The 21,461-nt window shown below is 37.0% G+C and overlaps 1 protein-coding gene across 8 annotated transcripts; it reads right to left on the minus strand.

Moving 5' to 3' along the window:
* Positions 1-1,443: 1,443 nt before the first annotated feature.
* On the minus strand, positions 1,444-21,402 carry LOC103712080 (Cleavage and polyadenylation specificity factor (CPSF) A subunit protein). 8 transcript variants are annotated; one of them, XR_016396344.1, is made up of 15 exons: positions 20,435-21,402; positions 19,384-19,518; positions 19,148-19,227; positions 18,915-18,998; positions 17,419-17,506; positions 17,122-17,285; positions 14,948-16,958; positions 11,256-11,566; positions 10,412-10,722; positions 10,021-10,176; positions 9,696-9,837; positions 7,396-7,472; positions 3,300-3,439; positions 2,236-2,344; positions 1,444-2,092 (listed from the first exon to the last, which is right to left on the minus strand). XR_016396344.1 is itself a non-coding variant. In XM_089925179.1 (15 exons), the coding sequence occupies exons 6-15, from the start codon at positions 17,250-17,252 to the stop codon at positions 1,898-1,900; spliced, it is 3,591 nt and encodes a 1,196-aa protein (XP_089781305.1). In that variant the 5' UTR covers positions 17,253-17,266; positions 17,419-17,506; positions 18,915-18,998; positions 19,148-19,227; positions 19,384-19,518; positions 20,435-21,402; the 3' UTR covers positions 1,444-1,897. The 8 variants fall into 8 exon arrangements, 5 of the variants coding, with proteins under 5 accessions (XP_089781305.1, XP_038973265.3, XP_088559999.2 ...); XR_016396343.1 differs by having other exon boundaries at positions 10,345-10,722; XM_089925179.1 differs by having other exon boundaries at positions 10,404-10,722; positions 17,122-17,266.
* Positions 21,403-21,461: the final 59 nt, after the last annotated feature.

Raw genomic sequence — 21,461 nt, forward strand, 5'->3', positions numbered from 1 at the left:
ATAAGAAAAAAAGGGTCAAGCTGTCTTTCTTTTAAAGAATGATTGAACTTAGTATAGCGTACTTTGGCAGCAGTTGAGAAAAAGGTGGAATTGCACCTTGAACTGTAAGTCCATAGCTCTCTGATTTGTTGGTTCACTTGGTTTGTGCTTGTTATTCATAGTTCGTTCTTTCTAAATGATCTGGTTTCTCTTGCAGTAGGATGAACACCTCCGGATTTTACTTATAGAACTTAAGATGAAAAATTATATATATTTATCAAAAGTTCTATCAAAGTATTCAAGCTAAATAATACACAAACATCTGAGCATAAAGTTAGGGCACATAAATTAAATGAACAAATCTTCATGCAGAAATCTAATCCTCGTCCTTTCATGTTCGACCAAACTCCATTGTGAAGCGTGTCTCGGTCGTCCCAATTTGCAAGTCACTTGTAATTAGAGAGTCATGTAAACTATATTCTTGAATTTGTTTTATAGTTGACAGTTGATGCCTTTTCCTATTTTATTTAATTTCTCCCAGTAAACTTTAAACTACAAAAAATTTACTGCTGTCTCATAATTTTCTTGAGAATGCACTACCATGGTTTTTTTTCTGGAGACCACAATGACTTTTTTGCATTGCCTTATATATTCTTGCTAAATAGTTAATAATATTTACACTGTCCTCTTCTTCTATATTTGCAGTTCATGTTTAAGTGGTATCTAGAGTATGAGAAGACTCATGTTTAAGGAAAGCTTTGGAGTATAGAGAATAGTGGTGATGGAAAATACTTGTTTCTCGAGCTGAAATAACAGTTGCTACTTCATGAATCAAAAAATGAGTTTGCAGCTAATCATCATTTTGTGAAGCCCATCCCATGAGCTTAAACTGGAATTTCTCATAAGATTCTGTAGGACCGTCCTCCCATACTTGGCCATGTCTAACAAATAGCAGTTTTTCTTGTTGTATATGGCCAATATAACCAATCATCCGAGACACGAATTTGAAGTGGAAATATTATAATCCAGTGCTGTCTTCAGGTATAATTTCCACACCAACTTGTACCTCCTACAGCACCTAAAGCAAATAGCAACAAGGAGTCAACATCTTGAGTCTTCTCCGTGTATTTTTTTAATGCTTATGGCACTCATCTTTTCGTCAGTGGGGTTACTGCTTGATCTTGTTTACAGTCTAACACCAGCATCAATCCTGAGTACTCATTAGATTAAGAATTAGAGTCAGACTTTCTCTTGCTTATATGACCAAATGATATTGATAGGCTTCACCTAGCCATTAAAATGACCCCTCTTATTTCATATGGTAAAATATGATATTTCAACCTGGATTTATCTTGATGCAACTGTTGCCGAAGACAGCTTCCAAAATGCTTTAAGAGCAATGTCAGGAGGATCAGAGTCCAAACCGATCCCAGGAACAGTTCAAACTCTAAATGACAATTTGAGTGACAGAAAGTAGAAAGAAAGTTTAAGTGCTTGGACAGTGAATACAGGTGCAAATGCTTGGAGAGTTGGATATAACAACAGCATTTAATGTATACATAGAGATAAAAGGATAACAAATCATACGTAGTGATGCAGGTTCTCTGCAATGCCCTAGCTTCTAAAAGGTCACCCAACAGTAGAGGCACCTGCCCAAGGATGCTCTACTGCCCTTCTAGTTTTGCAAGGCTTCCTCCTGGATCCAAGGCTTCTAGAAATAATCTGGCTCACTTTTGTATATGAATGTCGCATGAAAATCCACTGCAGATGAAGATACTTCCATGCGCCAGCTGCACTGGAGGCCCTTATTTCTAGGATACGCAGTTGAGCTGCATGAGCCCATTTTAAGTGGGACTCTGATGTGTGCTCATATAGTCGTCCAGTCCAATGCAGGAGAAAGGACTCAAAACGGGACAGCTTAGTTAAGGGCACAATGAACTCGCTCCAGCAGCCGAACAACCCGATTGACAGAGATAAACAAATGCTGCGTCTCTGAAGTTGAAGCTCTCGTACTCTGCAAGCCAGATGATGCAAGCACAGCTTCTTGCTGCATGCTAGTTAGCTCCAAGAACTGGGCAAGCATGTCTCCATCAAGCATGGTTGGCACTCCCACCTGCATTGCAGCATTAAATATTGATGACATATAAATCAAATACATGATGGGATTGTAGATGCTAAGCCACAGGAAATAATAAAGCAACCATATCAGAAAGAAACAGGAAGCATTCGGAGTCTAGTACAGTCTTGTAATCATACCGGTAACCCACGCCCACGGAATTCCTTGTGGTCATTTCCTAGGATTGGAGCAGTCAATGGATGAACTGCAAGTCTAGCTTGAACAGCTTCTAACAATTCGTGCTCCTCACTGCATGATCACATCATACTATCAGGGATTGACATAAGCAGATCAGAAACGAAAACCCAAGTCCTCAATGAGGAATTGTCTTTTATGTAAGTTATCATCAAAAAGTTATCTAGGATAAGAAAACAGAAAATAGCAGCCACTTCCAACAAAACTACAGCACAATGACAACCCCCTAAAACAAGGAGATTTTTTGATGAACTTAAAAGCAACAAGATGTGCAATACTTATTTCATACGGTTATCATGCCTTATTATACCTCATTCTCCAACCGTTCTATTATGCTATGATGGTGGACATGCATACTTTTTACAGGCATAAATGCCCTTCATTATGTGGATCGAGTCCCTATTGAACTCAAATAGACAAGAGTCCTTTACCTTCTTTAACATGATCACATCCCCCTCATCTTTGCTACGGCTGACAACCTTCTTCCTTCCTTCTGGCCAACTAACAAGACCTAGCTTTTATCGAGCTTCTCAATAGCACTAACAATCTCTTAGGCTTATAAGCAACCCTTTCCCACTATGCTATAACATTAAATAAATGCATGATTTTTTCCAATATATTTCCCACTCTAAACATGTCAAGGAAATGAAAACTAATGTCTAATTCTATGGCAAATGTGCATCAAATTTTAAACAGTCTGTCATTTATTTGAGAACGTGGTGTACGCATTGAAGAAAACCCTTTGCTCTTGCCATGCTATATACAAAATAACAAAAGTAAAACCAACTGAGCAACTAATGAGGGTACAAGGAACAAATGCCCATATTATCCATCATGTTTAACACTTAAATAAACTCTGATGCCTATGACAAAACTAAGATCTTAACTGAAATAGTGCAAAGCATATACTGGTTGGACACGTTATGTTATTTTCAAAGCATGCATTTAAAAATATTTTTTCCTGGTATGATAATGGAGATACACGAAAACTAGGAATAATTAATTTTACCTCGTAATAGGAATGAGGATCCATACACTTCCAAGCAATGAACTTGCCACAACACTGTTGTAGGCAGATTCTAAGACTACCTCCGCACCGTCACAACCATTCAATACATCATCCACTGGAAGTTTGTACGAAAATGAAGCCTATAACCAATTAAGAAATTAAGTATTAAGAACATAATTTTGAAAATAAAGAGGATAAAGATACAAACACCCAACTCCTCACCAAAGTACAAATGAAATTATGCCTATTCCCCCTTTCAGCATTTCTTTATTGCAAATCACTGACAGTTAATACACAAGCTATTACAAAGACCCCACAGAGCTACAAGGACAATAAATGAAGCCTTGCAGAAACATGCCAGCTTTGTTTCATACAAATGCCAAACGAGTTGGGGGGGGATAATTTTTTTAATTTCACATCGATTTTGTTTCATTTTCAAGTGTGGCCAGGTATATCACTGGAGAAAGCTATCACCATCCAAGAACATCAAGTAGAAAGATAAGCAAGTGCAGACCAGGTAGCTTCTGCTATTTCTCACAGTACCGAGGTTAGATATGTATTAAATTGAATTCATATTTCTACCCTGGCATATCCACTAACACAAAATTATATCCTCTCTTATTGCCAGTGATGGTTAATCATGCTCAGAACCATGTAGCTGTTTTTTCCCATTTCCTTGTCACCCAGCAATAGTTATCTCACTTTGTTTTTGCTTGGTGGAAAGATAGAGCAATTGTTCTGCAGAAACGTTAACAATTCAGAGAAGAACTTCATATAACATTTTATTCGGGAACTTCGGTCCAGTTTTAGGTAATATGCCACATTTAGAAACCAAGAGAACTTGCAAAAGTCAGTGAAAGAAATATTTCTGTACACGAAAACCATAATGATCAACTCAAATATTAATTCTTAAGACCAAACTGAGAAATTTTTATATAACAAATTATGAAGAAGGTTAGCAATTGACTTAAGCCACTTCTAATGGCTCAATTATAGGCTAAATCAAGCTTAAATCAAATGAAAAACAAATTCCCGTTGATCCCTGTTATTGCAAAAAAACTTACGAAGAAGATTGGCCATTGACGTAGCCACTCCCAACAGCTCAATTATGGCTCAACCAAGCTTAAAACAAATAAACAACAAACTGTGGTTGATCCCTGTTATTGGGTCAAAATTAATTTTACCGAGTCTAAGCAAGCCCTAGCTCAATCAGGTTCATCTCTCGGAGTGTGCGTGCATGCGGCACACCTACACACACATAGTCAGCCATTGAAACCAATTATTAGGCCCTGATTTGAATCTAGCACAATTTAAGGGTATCAAGCTGTTTGAGATAGGCCTGTGCTCAGCTCAGCTCGCAATTAGATGATTAAGATCAATCAAATAGGAAGCAGCCCAAGCTTGTCCGGCACATTTCAACCAGCTAAACTATAAGCCCCTGTGGATCTCTAAATGCAATTTCTTTTGGAAGAGTGGATAGAAAGAGGAGATGTTTGCTCTATCTCCCCTGTGGTCCCTTGTTGGGGGTGGGGGTGGGGGGGGGGGGGGGGGGGGGGGGGGTGTTCTTTATAAGCAAAGCTTGATCAAGCACAGCTTGATACATCCCTAATTATGAACCTCAGTTAATTACATCCCTAACAATGGCCGAATATTCCACTTCTACGGGTCCCCAAGTAGAAGACATTGAACCTCAACTATTCTTATTTGGATTCTGTTGTCATTTTATGAATGCCACATCATGCTATATCAGATGGATGAAGCTAGTAAGGTCTCCTAGAAGAAACAGGTTGAAATGAATGCGACTCAGCCAACCACTTCAAACACTCAATATGAGCGTAATTGAGATGGTTCAGAGACACTGCAATATCTGTTCTAAACAAAATAGTTTGGTCTTGACCAAACCTACAAAACTCACACGAATTCAGCACACACAGACACGTATGTGTATACACATACACATTTATATAAACAATATACATACACACACACATATATATATACACAGAAAGGCATATATACACATATATACAGATACACACAAACAGATGGATGGACAGACTCATGGCTGCGATATTATTAATACCTGGATTTCTCCAAAAAGATAGTATATAATTACTAATTTCTTGTGATTTGTGAAATAGTGAATCTGGTCTTAGATGGAAAAATTGATTTTAGTTCTTATTTCTGATAAGAGCATGGGCAGTTCTTATATTGTTTAAAAGTTATTCTGCGATATGGTAAGTTAAAAAAATCTTTTAATAAGTTTGGTTCATTTTTCCTTATTTATCTTTTGGACTCCTTGGAATCCCCTCTCTCAGGACTCTTCCTTGGAAAAGGCAACATCATAGGGAGAAAAAAATGATACAGGAATTAAATGAAAAAAATGAATGAGAAAAACAGCATCTTGATTCCCTAACTCAATAAAAACTCGCATTCTCGACTATGTTGGGTTCACAGTCACTTATTTTTATTTTATTTATTTTTTGATATTTTCTGAAACTCCAATTCCAAAGTCTCAATCAATCAATTAAAAAACTCTGGGTGGAGTTAAAAATAGAAATATATCATGAATCCAAAAAAAAGAGAGAAAAATATATATTACACAAACCATTCAAGTTAAAACCAGAACTTAAAAAATAAACCAGATCCCAAAAAAATGGAATTACGTTCATTTTATAGTGTTTCCCCTTTTAGTTCTTCTATTTTCCAATCAGAGTGAATTATTAGTTGTTTGCGTTTTTTCTTTTTTCTTTTTTAACTTTCCTCTTGCAATACTGGCCGGTATTTTGGTTGTTTATGCCTTGTATATATCTTGGTCCTTTCCTTCTATATCCATCATTATTGGAGTCTGAATTCTTTTTATTTTGTTGTTTATGATATTTATTTTCCTTTCCCATTCATCTGATTAGGAGTTTTTTTTATTTTCTTTTTATTTCCACTCATGCCACTTAGGAGCCTGATGTGTTTTTTGCCCTGTGAACCCAGAAGCTTTCCGTTTCCCATCTCATGTGATAACATGTAACAGAAAAATTGCAATGGACGGTCACAGCTATTGGGGAAGAGTTTCCATTATATATGTATCTACATATACACATACATATGTGCATATATATGCGTATACATGGACACACACACACATGATCTTTTTAATTATACACCTAACAGGCAAATCATTTCTTCTAAACGGAAATATAGCTTAAAAATCTATAAAAATCACGAAAGAAGTTACTTGCCCAACCTGTATGAATTTTCAAACCGACACAATTAGTAGTAAAAATCCCCAGACTAAAATTATAAGAAAATGTGCAGATTCTACTAGGCTACTGTTACTTCCAACTTATGCAAGACTTCAAAAAAAATCCAGGCTATTCCATTCCAGTCAAAATGAGAAAAATTCTACTGAAACTCAAGCACACCTGAAGATATCTAAGACATTTCCATCAATTCCAGATAATATATGGAACTAATAGTTACTAGTCAAAATTATACTAAATTTTTCTTCATGGCAAAAAAGGATAATGCTCAATAGAATAATGTATCACTAATCCATATGCTGTAAGCTGTGAAGAAACATAGGAGATGCATGTCATCTAACAACATAAAAGTAACATACTAGAGTGGGCAAGATTTTTTTAATGAAACAAAATGGTCATCAAATATACCATTCAAGGTGGATTTCCATCTAGTTTGCATTATACGTACCACAGCAGCTCAAGCATGGCTTCCAAACAGCACGACCATTGTATATGCAAACAGCACAAAATCTCTAAAAATGTTTCCTAAATCTTTGACAATATAAATGTAACTATATAACTTTCCTGGCCTTCGGATCTCTGATATTTCTCGAAAACAAAAGTAGCATTAAATCCAAGCTCTAAATTAATTCATCAAAATCACCCTGAATTCTAGCTCTTTTTAATTCTACTTGGTCGAAGATTTAAGTTGATTGAAAAAACTAAGAGATATACATACATAAATACATACATATATATGTGTGTGTGCTTGTTTATATATCCATCATTTTCATTTTATACAAAGCCAATTCATTTATCAAAATTCAAGAGAACCAATAATAAGATGCAAGGGATTGGATTACCTTCTGGATGCTCATAACAGTCTCTCCCATGTAAAATGAACAATTTAGCGCTAGGTTTTTTTCTGGGCTTCCATTCACTGCAATATAAAACCAAAATAAGCATCAGCATGACGTTGTCACCAAGTATGATATGCCCAACATGTAAACAATAAACTTCGCGAGTAGCTGAGGATTAACAAAACCAGAATGGAAAGTTACACTTACGCATTATTATGCAAAAAGGGCATTACAAAGTAATTAGATGGCAATGGAATGCAAAGGAACAAAAAAAACAATTGTAGCTTCTATCAATATTTTACAGACTCATCCTTACTCGCATAATTCAGCATTTGGCTTAGATTTCGTAGAACACCTTTAATTATAATATGCTACACTGCAAACTCTTGGATTCGGGCCATGAGAGGCCCACTCCAAATCCTAAAGACATCCTCCTCTTAGAAAATATAGAAAGAAGAACATATTCCACTTATCATAAATAATTTCTTTAAATTTTTAATTATTATTGAAGTCCGTAGTGAGAACACTACAAGCAGAGACATCTGGGTAGAGAATTTTCACTTTATTGTGTTTGTTAGGAATCATAGTCTCAGAGAATTTCCCATAGAAACAAGAAAATCAAAGCAGCAGTCTGCAAAAGCAATTTTTCCATAAGGATAATTAAGGTGAAGTAAAAGTTTTGGTGACTCATGCAAAGATAGTTACCTGGGAGGGTCAGATGTACGCAGCCCCACCAAAGATCCAAGCATTGCATGAGTCACCTGGGAAAATTTTTACATTTATCTCTTGCTTGGGATCATAAGGATTCACCTGAGATCAAGTTATCTTCTAAGGTCGAGAAAGCAGTTCTGGTTTATTGATTGTACTGATATATGCTCATATGTATAACTTGCAAACACATAATGTTCATTTAATGCTGCTTACAGAATCAGAGGATACAGTGGTTTGTGTGTTAGAAGAGTGGACTCTGGCATGTGTTATGCGCATGATGGAGAGGATGTTTTGATGGAAGGAGAGGATGCGTACATCTGACCCTCCCTAGACCCCATACGTAGTGGGAGCCTCGTGCACTAGGATGCCCATTTTTCAGAGACTTTCTGCTTGTGAGAACTTTACAAAGCAAAAGGTCATGTTTAATTGTGGATTATATTTAGCCCTGGATACAGGTAAAGTAAGGGACAAAAAGGGGGTCAAATGGAGGAATAATGAGGAATAAGTCTATTTTACAATTTTCACAGAATAAACCTATTCTATTTCAAGGGATAAACGAGCAACAACACGAAAAGTTACCCTGCACCAACTTTTCTTATTCCAGCACCAAGTAATGGTGTTTAGCAGGACAGGACATAATAAAATGGAAGAAGAAGTCACGCTCACGCCCAACCATTCCAGTTTATTTTGCAACCAAATGTTGCCAAAGAGAATGCTGGTCCTGGGTTACGTTAGGCCTCCTGAATTCAGAGATCCATGAGATCTGACCTTAATTTTCCCCTATTTTCCAAAACCAAAATATATTTCTCAAACCACTTTCTATTTGGTTTTATAAATTAATCATCTTCGTCTGCAAATCTAATTGATCTAGTACAAGGAATTTGAACTTCAGGTGAAAATTCTAGCAATTTTTCATAAAGTTGTGGAGTTATATTTTGTCTTGGTTCTTTAGAAACATGCTTTGCAGTTTTCGCACACCCCTGCATTTGTCAACTTTTAGAATTCAGATTGTCATGTGTTAGATTGCTTTTCACATTGAAAATGATGAATCACACATTACAACATTTTTACATTTCCATGTTTCTTTTAGAATTTTTAAATAGTCTTAACAAAAACAACAAACTTTATATAACTCCGATCTCAAGCAATATAAAATGCTTTAACATGTTTTTATTTTCTTTACTTTTGTTTATCTTTATATCCAATAATCAACTAATATTATCTTGTAATTTTTTTATTTATTTTTCAGCATCGCACAGAGAGAAGAGAGAGAAAATACCATTTATATGCATCCGAAGGAAACAATAACACCAATGCAGAGAATGAAAAGAACAAGAGAATATATGACATCATTATGAGTAGTTTTCAACAGAAGCATTTTTATCTGCTCGAGTCAACAAGTAGAAGCATTTTGGGGAGGAAAAAAAAAGCAAGCAAACTTTTCATTTTATTGCACATGTATTTTCAAGGATAACAAAGACAATTTTATTGCACATGTATTTTCAAGGATAACAAAGACAATTTTATAGCACAAACTGACAAGACCAGTTTAAAAAATTGCATGAGACACAAAGGTGTAAAGCATCATATACCTTCTAAGTTATTTGTGCATGACAGAACAGATATATTCCCTCTACGATCTGATACTACAGCAGTGTCACAATCCATAAGAGCACAATCAGCAACCAACCTCTGAACAGGATCAGAATATAATAGCTCCAGTTTCTTAAGATCCTAAAAAAAAGAACCGACATGGCAAAGCTTGTTTAACCCAAGGAGCCAGAACCTAGACTAAAAATGGACCCAAAAAAAAAATCCAAACCTTGAAAACATTTTAATTATGAAAGGGAAAAGTAAATTATGTTGTAGGACACAAGAAAACATGTCTTAATGAAAATTTCAGAAGATACAGCATACCTCATGATAAGAATAGAAAAGGATACCATCACGACAGTCACCAACTGCTATTCTAGTAAAATGAGTCTTCAAACAAGTTATAGTAAAGCGTGTCCTTGCCAAAGAAAACCTTCTCAACCGCTGAGGATTGTCATTCACAAAACCATAAACAAAGAGCTGTTGAAGGAAAGGTTATCCATTAGCTAAACTCATATAAGTTGAGAGAGAGTGTGTGCGTTTGTCATATTCACTGCCCTTAACAACAAAACTACATGGTTCCTCACATGAGCTGCAAAATTAATATCAGTCCAGTTACAGGTGAGAACTTATCCCGACAGCTATTACCTTAGTATTCAAATTAAAACTTTCTCTAATCATCTATCATCTTGAAAATGATATCTTACAATATTACCCGCAGATGCCACGACATATCGGTCAAGATATGGACAAACAGAGAGTACAGCACCAGATAATGTATTTTGAAAAATTAACCGCAACTGCACTGCTCCCATTTCTTCAAGTTGAATTCCTTCACAGCAAGTATCATTCGGACTGCTGCAAAGACTGCTGCTTGATAACTGTTCAGTTGCATAACCAACAATTTCATGGAATGGTGAACCAACTCGGGATGAAGAATTCAAAGTTGAACAGTAGATCAACGAGCTGCCTTCTGAAGAACTTTGTGCACTATCCAAGCTCAGCACAATCAAGCGTCCCTTGGCACTGTTGCAAGCACAGTAAGGTTAATCAACTGATTAAATGTTATAAAACTGCATTCGCTCGATAATAATATTTCATGAAGGTAAAAAAGTCTTAATGGTAACGGAGGAGGATTAGCACTAGCAACAAATATTACCAAATATATCATACAAATTATGAACTCTTCTGATGAAACTTATAACACAGCTGTGTAAATGATCTAAATTTACATAAAAAGGTGTCAAAAAAAATGCTGGGAAAGAAATAAGAAATGATGGCAGGTGAACAGCAGCTGCCATCTAATATTTTCTCATGTCAATTACAGTTGCCTGTGCAATACACTCCCAAGCAAGCAGCAGCAGCAGTTGGCATGAGAAAAAAAGCATAAACTGGACCTTGCACACCAGCATACAACCTGTCAAGATGACCACATTGCCCCTGTTTTTAAAGGGTACCAAGTGCATAAGTGTATAGTGGCTCTACATGCTGATGAACATGCATTTTTTGCAGCTGGAAGAGGAAAGGACAAATGAGAAGAAACAGTCCTGGAAACCAACCTTTCAGCTTCACCACTAGGCATAATAGTCCTGCCAGCAGACTGACTGGTCCCAACAACCAACACTTGCTCATTTCCTACCCTCACTATTTGCATGCATTTTGCTGTTTCCCCATGTTCACACTTAAATTTTGAAAGCAGTGTCCCACTGAGAGGATCTACACGGCATATGTCTGACGAGCATGTAGCATCAGTTAGTCCAGTCCTCATCACCAACAATGTTTTACTTTCACTATGATATAAAACTTTCCGTGGTGTGCCCCCAATGGGGAACTTCTGCACATTTAGTCTCTTGCTATGAACCATTTCAACCTGCAAAACAAAGAAATCAACAATAGAAACATAATATTGCTTCTATGAGAATATAGGTCGAAAACACAAAGGTACAGTAATAACTAAGAAGTGATCGGCAATAAGACCAGTCTGTGTCTTCAATAATGAATGACAAGCAGCTTGTGCTTTAATACTAGAATAGTTACTTCAGAAGATGATATTATTCTTCTGCCACAGATCTGGTTAATATATATACATAATATCTGACAACACAATGATATGTCAGCAACTTTCATTTGGAAAAGTTCTATTTATTGTATGGATTTATTTTAGGATCTGTGATTAAATTTCCTTTTGGGGATTTTTTCAAGATTTAGTAATAATATTTTTCATGATATGTGTGTCTTGCTTGAGTAGTACACAGTTGTGCATAATTTCCTAAACTTGAGCAATACATTTATATAAGAGTAGGACTTCACACAAAAGCACAAGTCCAACACTACCCTATAATCCCCCCTATCATCTCTAGCCACTATTCACTATACCCAGCCCCTGAGGGGAAACCTTTTTCAAAACATGGGATGAAAGGAGGTGCATCCTAATGAGGTTTGGAGGATAAGAGCTCACTTTTCCACATTTGTGATCTTGCAAAGCCTCTATTAAATGCTCTACTACCCTGAAATTGTCAGAGAAAACATGTATTTTTCTATCTCATGAATTAACATTAATTGCATTCTTGTGTTTACATTGATCCATTGCACATGCATGTTCACCGCAGGCAAGCCATGCCAGATATGCAGGGGGGGAACCTACTTTTGTTTCTTTGCTCACAAGGAAACAAACCCTTGATTTTCAGCACAGTCTACACTTGATTCCTGACACTTCTAACTATTCTTATTTTAAGCATGATTAACGACAAAAAAAATATTATTCTAAAATCAACCTTGATGCAGTGACAGAACATTTGTGAATTACTCACTTGGAGGACCATGTCAGAGATGCCAGGAGGAAATCCAAATTCTTTTCTTCCAAGCATAAGGAGCCAAGTTCTCAATCCCATACCTACACCTGCTTCTAATGCTTCTTACTGCTGAAATATTCTTCTAAAACCAAACTTAGCGCAATAAAGACTATGGTACATAACCCACCTGTGGGACACCACGTACTATTGGTAGTAAAAACAAAATCACCTAAATTGCAAAAAAAGGCAATTGTTACAAATTTGGCATGTATTTTTTTAGTTACTTCCAGTAAATATACATACAAGAAGCTCCTCCTTCAATGCACTTTTTTTAAAAAAAAAAATAACATTGATTCCCTATTCTTGCAGAAACTGCTCCAATGTATGGTTGGGTTCAGGCTACCAGATGTTACTAAAATCTTAGATTTTCACACAGAATTAAGCCAACATAACAAGGACATACAAAAGGACTAGAAGAGAAATGAAAAATGGAAGTCTCACAATCACAACGTAAATTGTTAACCATTTGTATTTAAGTAACTTAAAGGATGTTTAATGAATTAAAGATAATTTCCAGTTATTTGGTCAAGACATATTTGGTTTTCAACCCATGCTAGGTGAGAATGTACCATTTCCTGTGGTTAGCTATTCCATGCACTTCCATATTTATCTAACGATATCTAAGATAATTGTGCCTAGAATGGTTTTTTTTTCATCAAGCTCTATTTATCAACGACAGAACTCCCGGTTTTTCGGAGGTGACTATGTACCAACAAAACTGAGAAAGTGGAGGAGCGGCGCCTCAGCTTTCGAACGGTTTTTACATAAAGCAAGAGGAAAACATTTTCCCATAATAAAGTTGCTCAAATACAATACAAAAAATCCCAAGAGGCTATGGAGATGCATTTGGATGAATACATGGTTATTATATGAATCATTCAACAAAAACATGACAGCGTATGAATAGGTTCTAAACTAGTTGCATTACAAAGCATTCAACAAAAACAGCGTGCTGAGGAATGTGGGTTGTACCATGTACTGTGTTCCCATGATATGAATGCTCTTATATACTCAAAACCTTGATCAAAAATATGTTACCTACATCCTCATAGATTCTTTAAAATGGTGAAACCAGATTGCTCCAAAATCCAACATATTAAACAGGGGGGAAAAATAAGGAAACAAAGGAAATGAAATCTAGTTATACCTATTAGCTAACTACAAACTGTCTAAGAAGCATCACATGTACTTGGAAAAACCTTTGCATTGTTACCAAACTTAGATGAGCTTGATTTTCTAAGTTAGAGGCCTAAAGGCAGTTCATTTGTCTACTCTATTACAATTGAAATTCTTGTGGTTGGACACATCCTAGGCTCAGTTCCACTTTCTTTTATTGTTACTGTGTTTGTCTTTCGAATAGTGTCTTTGCTCCCTGTCTCCCACTTCACTAGTTCCTTCAACATACCCACCATGGGTGGTCAATACATGCCCCAATCTAGAGTACATGATATGAAGTATATCCTGCAGCAAACTAAGTTAGCCGAAGCATCAAGAATCAAGATTATTGACTATAATAGGTCATTTCATAGAGTACGAGAAATTTAGAACCTCTTTAGCTACCCAAGACGGTCTTACTTCAAGTTCATATTATATCGATACATGCATTTGGTTTGAACAATTGCATTTATAAAATATGCTACCTTTTTTTTTACTTTTCGTATATGATCTTGACAGATGTCTTACAGATTTGTGCAATCGTTTTTTAAGTATTATATATAAACAGCATTGATGCATCATTAACTTTGATTACTAATGAAACTCAAAGTATGCATACATTCACACCATGTCCAAATCTATACAGCCATGTTGTTACATCGTATTTGTAGAGTTCACAGAATCCAACACCCTAATCAAGTGGCAAGCCCTGACACTGCTGCAGCCATGCAGCATGGCAAACAATATGCATTAGATGGAACTAATAAAAATATGACATCAAATAGTATTCCAGTACCAACCCTTTAATTGTTGGAAAAAAAAACAAAATTACAATTTCTGAATCTTCCAAATTTCATTTACATATATGATACCACCAAATGATGTATATTTACCATGTATTAGACAGAACTAATAAATTTACAACATCAAATACTACTAGTTGTTTGCATGTTCCGTTGTGCTCGTAGCAACCAAGAAGATAATTTGGCACTCAGCAGGGAAAACTGTACCAACCAATCAATACCTAAGTGTCACGCTTATGGAGTTAATGAAGAGGGATCTAGATGGAGTTCAGAAGGCCTACAAATGAGCAGAAATAATCTCAAATGTATATTTTGCCAGTTCGTAGATATACATTATATGTAATGATAGGGTAAGGACAAGCATATAGCTCAAAAGGAAATGAAAAAGGCCTATTCTTAGCAATTTAAAACAAAATTAAAATTAGTACATAGGGTTCTCACCAAATGTAAGCTGTTCTCTGCAACAAATAAAATTCCCTTGGGGCAGTCGACAGAACACACCGGGGTCACATGAGTTGCAGGCTGAAACGAAATAGATGTATATGCAAGGCTGTGTCGTGCGGAATGCAATAACCAAGGCCTATCACTGAGAATAATAATGTCTGCATCAAGTGAATCATGCAGAGATACCAAAAATACAGGAGTAATCCCAATGCGACGGATGGCAATCAATTGTAAAGGAACTGGCACAGGGTTTTCAGCATTCTCCATCATCTTACCAAGTGAATATGTAGACATGGTTTTCAGTAAGGAACTTTCAACTTCCCTAAAGCAAGAACTACCAAATTGGCCCTGTCTGTTTGATTCTAACTGGGAAAATGTAGAGATTGCAGGCCACTCAAACCGAAGTAGCATTCCATTTCTCAGACCTGAAAGAACATAGGGCCGATCAATTGATACAAGTCTAACATCTTCAGGGATGCAACCACTAATAGGGCTTCCCAGTATATTATTTATTGAGATGCTTCCAATAGCAAGGACTCTGAAGGCTCCTTCAGGGGAAAATGAAAGAATTTCCACTGACGGTTTATGTGTACCAATGACAAAAAGCTTCCTGATTTCAACTTTACTTGAGAGACTGGCCTCATGATCCTTGTGAGACAATCTAACTTGTGAAGCTAAAAGCTCATGGTTGACATGTCCTCTTGGTATAGATATGCAAGATACTTCATGCTGCAGTCTCACATGCTGAATCTCAAATATTTCATAATGATAAGCTGAAAGTGATCTGACCCCAAGGATATATAGAAAGCAAGGATTAGAAGTAGCTAAAATTATCAGATTGCATCCAACTGCACCCATGCTGATGGTCACATTATCCGGATACCAATAGGTGCAAATTGGTGCAGAAAGAGGGATACCTTCAGAATGAGCAAATGTAGTGGGCAAACAAAGTCTTACACCAGTCCTGTGAATTTGCACAAGCAACCCATCAGCCACCATACCGCAGGCCAAAGTGCAAACATCAGACTGAAAACCAATAGCATCACTGACATCAATAAAGCTTAAACCAACTGACAGTACTCTAGTTTCTTCAACAAAAGACAACACAAGAAAAGAATGGTAAGAATCACTTTCTTTCATCCTCAGTGTCCATGTACCAGTTACTCCTTGATAAATCGGGGCAGTCCTTAAAAGCTTTTCTACACTAATACCACTTCGAATAATTCTTAATGATCCCTCAGGACTCATTCCACAACAGGCAAACATTTGATCCTGTTTTTCATCATGGTAATCAGCAACAGATAAATCCAGAATTGGTGCTATGTTTTGAATGGGACTTCTGTAAAGCAACCTACCATGCTCCAACTTGAGGACCATCCCATCTCCCATCTCTACAAGCCCTGCAATTAATCCACCATTGACCCATAGCAGCGCCTTGCAAGGCAAACCCTTGTAGAGACAGTCAGATAAATTAACTCTGACTCCCTCGGTGTCGACATTAATTTCAATTATATACAGTTCCCCTGTGTCCAAACAAAAGATCAACTTTGAACTCATTGACTCACCAGGTTCCCAACTCCATGAACACACATGCTTGCGATATAAATTTCCTTTACCACTTCCACTATCAATGCTCATAGGGTCATCATCCTTGACCATACAATCAGCAGAATCTCTCAATTCTAGCAAAGCACAAGCAGCTACATTAAACATACCTTCATCATCAACATCAAGTCCTCTACATGATTCCTCGATAGAATTTCGCTCTTCAATAACACTAGGTAAATTTAAGTTAATCCTGTGAATACATAAGATATTTTCTGGGTCTCTAAAATCCATTAAAAGCACATCACCGGTCCTAAACAGAAATGCAAAGCCAGAAAGATGAGGCACCGCAGATATACTAAGTGCAAGAGGTCCAGGTTCTGGAAATCGAGATAGAAAATGAATAGTATGCGTCCGAGAGTTACATCCAAACAACATCAAGTCATTCATGGCAGAGACTTTCCTGCAGTGAAAATTTCAAAACCTTCTGCAGTCAGATATGTTCAACTCTTAATGTAGACATTGTATCAATAACATTGAAACAGTAGACAAACTCCTACAAAGGCAATCTCACACAATGTCAGCGGAAAAATGGCACCCAGAAACACAATGCAACCAAACCACACCTGTGCATTATTATTGCCAATACAGGATCATATCCTTCCATGCTTAGATGACTGGTGCCATTTGAAATGAAGCTCATGCTCCAAATTGTACCACGGATGCTAGTCATTGATGTATCCCTTGTAGTGCTCATCTCTCCTTCATTTTCTGGTGGATAGAAGATTTTCTGAAATTATGACATGAGATCTTCAAAATCTGAAATGAGTACTATAACATATTAGATGGACCAGACTTAAGAAATTGTTCAGTCTACACATAATACACCATTTAGGTTGATCAACTGATTCACAATTACTGACCTCACCAACAACATTGCTTTCAGCAGATTTAGACACAGAAAACAGGGCAAATCGGTCTTCATATGCACTAACAGCAACAAAAGAACCTCTGAAAAACGAAAATGAAAGCTAAGTGATTTCCAGTATCGACTTGAGGCGCTGAAAAAGGGATGCCATTAACCTAAACCTAAGAAATGAAGAGAAAAACATTGTCTTTTTTAACATGAGTAGACATCCTATTTCCAAAGATAAGTACCTACCACAACTACCAAGATTGAAATACTTCACCATGCTTGTTCAGCATTAAAACAACAAATATGAAGACACTGTGAAATGAAAACATTGCTATTGGAAATTAGAGTCCAACATTTTCAGAATACTTAAACAAAAAATGTATGAAGTTTTTAAAACCGAATTAAATACCATTAAGTTTATTTCATCAAAAAGAAGAAAAAAAATAACATGTCTACGAATACATTGCTACAGGACCTGAGCTTGAATAATGTCATTTCCAAAATACCCTTTGCATATACAGCTAGATACTCTGCTAACACAGTTACTGGTTGCTAGTTATATAGCAGAGGAGCCAAAAAGCTTATAGAGACTCATTAGAGAGTATCCTTGTGCCTTAGTCATTGCTAGCCAAATTCGTAACTGTACCATTCAACAGTGACAATTTATAAAATATTTTATTATTTATCTGACATCCTTGATTGATTCAAGCTCAGCAAGCAATTTATGTCTAGCTTCCCACCTCCATTCCTACCCCCAAAACACAAATTCAAGTTTCACCTTTTTTATTTCAGTTGTCCCTCATCATTTTATCCTATGTTAGGGCAAGTTTTTATTCTAGCTGATGACACTGTTCTTGATATGTTATGATATTTTTCCCTGCTCATACCGCTTTAAAAGTTACATCATACACATGGTGTCCTACTTGCACCGTTCAAATGCACTTACTTGCTCATACATGGAACCGACCCCGATGAAATCATTCATTCATCTCAGCAATTATGACTCATGCTTCTAAATATTGGAGCCAGAGATTGTATCCCATACCTATGTAAACTTATGGAGACTTAATACGTATGATCAGCCCACACATGTTCAACACAGAGAGGTAAATTCAGTTACCATTTATCCCTCTCCATGTCAGTAACCTTTGCTACTCCTTGCAGAACCCAACAACATATTGTTGATCTGGAAGTTCATACAATAGCAATGAATCATGGGATTATTGCTGTCACCTTGAGGAGGTTTAAAATATAGTTTATGCTATGTTATAATGGATAAATAATGCTAATACATCATAATTAGACTGGGAATAATTAAACACATGTTAATAGTCAGTTAATGCAGAGTGAAATCCAATACAAGTCATTTGACCACCTCGTTATGAAGGAGTTCAACTAGAATGTGCCAAGTCTTCCCCGTACGAAATGCCTACTGCCGAGTATTTTAGAAAACTGATTTCCAAAGAGAAAATAAAACAGAAGAAAGGTCGGGAAGAAACTTACTCAGGATGAACCGCTAACATTCTTCCCAATTGATGTCTCGAGTTTCCTGGTTTGGATAATTCAATGTGCGTCATCGCAAAGAACCTATACCAAATCAGCGTACACCAATAATTAATTATAGTTCACCTTATGAAAGAAATTTAGTGGAAGTGCACACACCTCAAGATAATAAAGATATATCTCGTAGCAAAATGGATTAACAATCACATTTGAAGAATATAGTGCAAGCTAACCTGTGCATCTCCGAACAAAAGGTAAGAAAAGAAAGCTTTCCAGAATCTGAAAGAACAACTAAAAGGTCTTTCCCTTGTTCCTGTAAGACATAAGCAGTATTTTATCAAGACAATGGATAGAATTCTTTATACACAAATAAAATATTGTGTATGATAATGTATTTATATGTTAACGCCTCAAAACAAAGCCGCTAGTTCATAAAATAAATGCTATGGAGCATAAATTACAACGAAACCTGAGGCATAGCGTCACGAAATTTCTCATTCCACCGCAGTACAGCAAGATCTTTTATCGTGCCAAATACACTTTGCTCGCAGATTGATTGCACAATTCCATCTTCGCCGACTACTACCAATTCAAGTGATGTCTCCTGAAAACATTTGTACATTACAAAGAATGGTCACTATAAGCATCAATAATGCTTTCTCTTACAATCAAAACTTACAGAGGAAAGAGGGCATTGAATGGGCTATGTTTCTTTTAGCAACACACAATTTCATAATAAACATTCATTTGCTTAAGTTGGTCATCGAAGTGCCTGGTGAGTTGTGACAATTTCAGTCTTTAAAACTTCTGTAATACAGTTCTGTGAGTGAACTATGGCAAAAAAAGACATTTGCATGCGTGCAATTATAATATCACATGGCACTCAGCAATCAAAGTCCAATAACTAACACCAATAGCCAGTTTTACACTGGACCAGATATTGTTGGCTGAAATAAATAGCACCGCCCAGGGGGGTTACATATCCTTTTGGAAAAATGAACGGTTTACATATCCCCATCGTACAAATAATTAACCTACATAAAACCAGCATCACACCCTATGTTTCTATATCTTGTGAGCAAAAAGGGGCAGCAACAAGACAGTTCCTGGTTTAGGCAGCAAGGAGTAAATTATACTGTGCTTGGATTTTCATCTCAAGTCAAATTTCGAAGATTTTATGCCTTTAAGAGTCTGAATACCCTCACCTTCTTCAGCAACTTGGTTCAACGTTATAAGAAACGAACAAATTACAATGGCACAACAACATAAGAGGGGCAAACAGAATTAATTAAGGCGGCATATACAATTATTCATGAAATAAAACCAAAGTAAAACGAATCAAAGTGAATAGAGAGCAGATAAAGATAACTGCTAGCGGGGCTTTGTGAATCAAGGATTCATGAAGAAACAACCGCTAGTACACATTAAGAACATGACCGAAGGAGAAACTGGTATGAAGAGGACCATGGTTGAGTTCGAGAAAATCGAAGATCTAGATCAAAAAGGGGGGAAGGAGGCACCTTTCCGAAGACGACGTCGAAGGAGGAGGGGGAGCGGAGGTGGCCTTGAACGGCCTGGAGGACGGCGCTTCCCCTGAGGACGCACTTGGCCAGGTAGTGGACGCCGCCGCCGCCGACCGGGGCCTGCGGCCGCGACTGGCTTCCGGCTGGCAACTCCTCTTCCTCCATCCTCGCCATCTCCTCTCTCGATAGATCAATTGATCTCCGGAGGAGGGGAGGGTTTCGATGGAATGAGAGTTAGGGTTCGGTTGGTAAGAAGCTGGAAACAAACTTCGGGCGAAAGAAATACCGGCTTGGACTGGTAGGAGGCCCCCGTTGCTGTCCACTTAGATCACGCTGTCCATCGAAATCATCATCCGTCCATTCGGACGGGCCCCGTGATGCTGGATTACTTCGGGTCCCAACGTACAGGCGTAGTCACAGTCACGGTGAGTCGCGCGGATTCCCTCATCGCGGCTTCAAGTTCTCACCTATTTGCGTCCGATTAAAAATCATCCACCGTCCATTTACAGCAGTTCATGTACATACCGTCCGCTAAGAAATGGGAAGAGTTGATCGGTTCATGCCCATAAGAATTTCTCGTGCTACATGGCAAGGGGATTGATGCAACCGATCAAAGCATGTTCAATGTCTATTAGACAAGAGAGGAAATCAAATAACCCCATATTTCTGAAACTGCCTTGGCCTCAGTGAGTTGTATCTCACCCAGTAATTTTCAATTATATTTAAGCTTCTTTCTAAATGATAGAAATTAACTGCTTATTGGGTTACCTTTTTGTTGGAATGATAAAAATGAGTAAGAACAATTTTCTACTTCTAAATTTAGAGTTTCGCCCCTTTTCCCAGTATCATCTTTCCAATGATTGCTTTAAGTTTTAGTTTCACATTTTTTACATTTTTAGTGTTGATTTTTTCTTAATGCACTGTAATCTTTTCCATACAGACTGATCATTTTTCATATACATATACAAAGCCTGATCAATTTGACAGAACTATTCAATTGTCCATGGCAGCAATCATTTTAACA

Source organism: Phoenix dactylifera, chromosome 9 (genome assembly GCF_051530095.1).
Source record: "Phoenix dactylifera cultivar Ajwa chromosome 9, Ajwa_hap1_PhDact_Kaust_v1.1, whole genome shotgun sequence".
Lineage (NCBI taxonomy): Eukaryota > Viridiplantae > Streptophyta > Magnoliopsida > Arecales > Arecaceae > Phoenix > Phoenix dactylifera.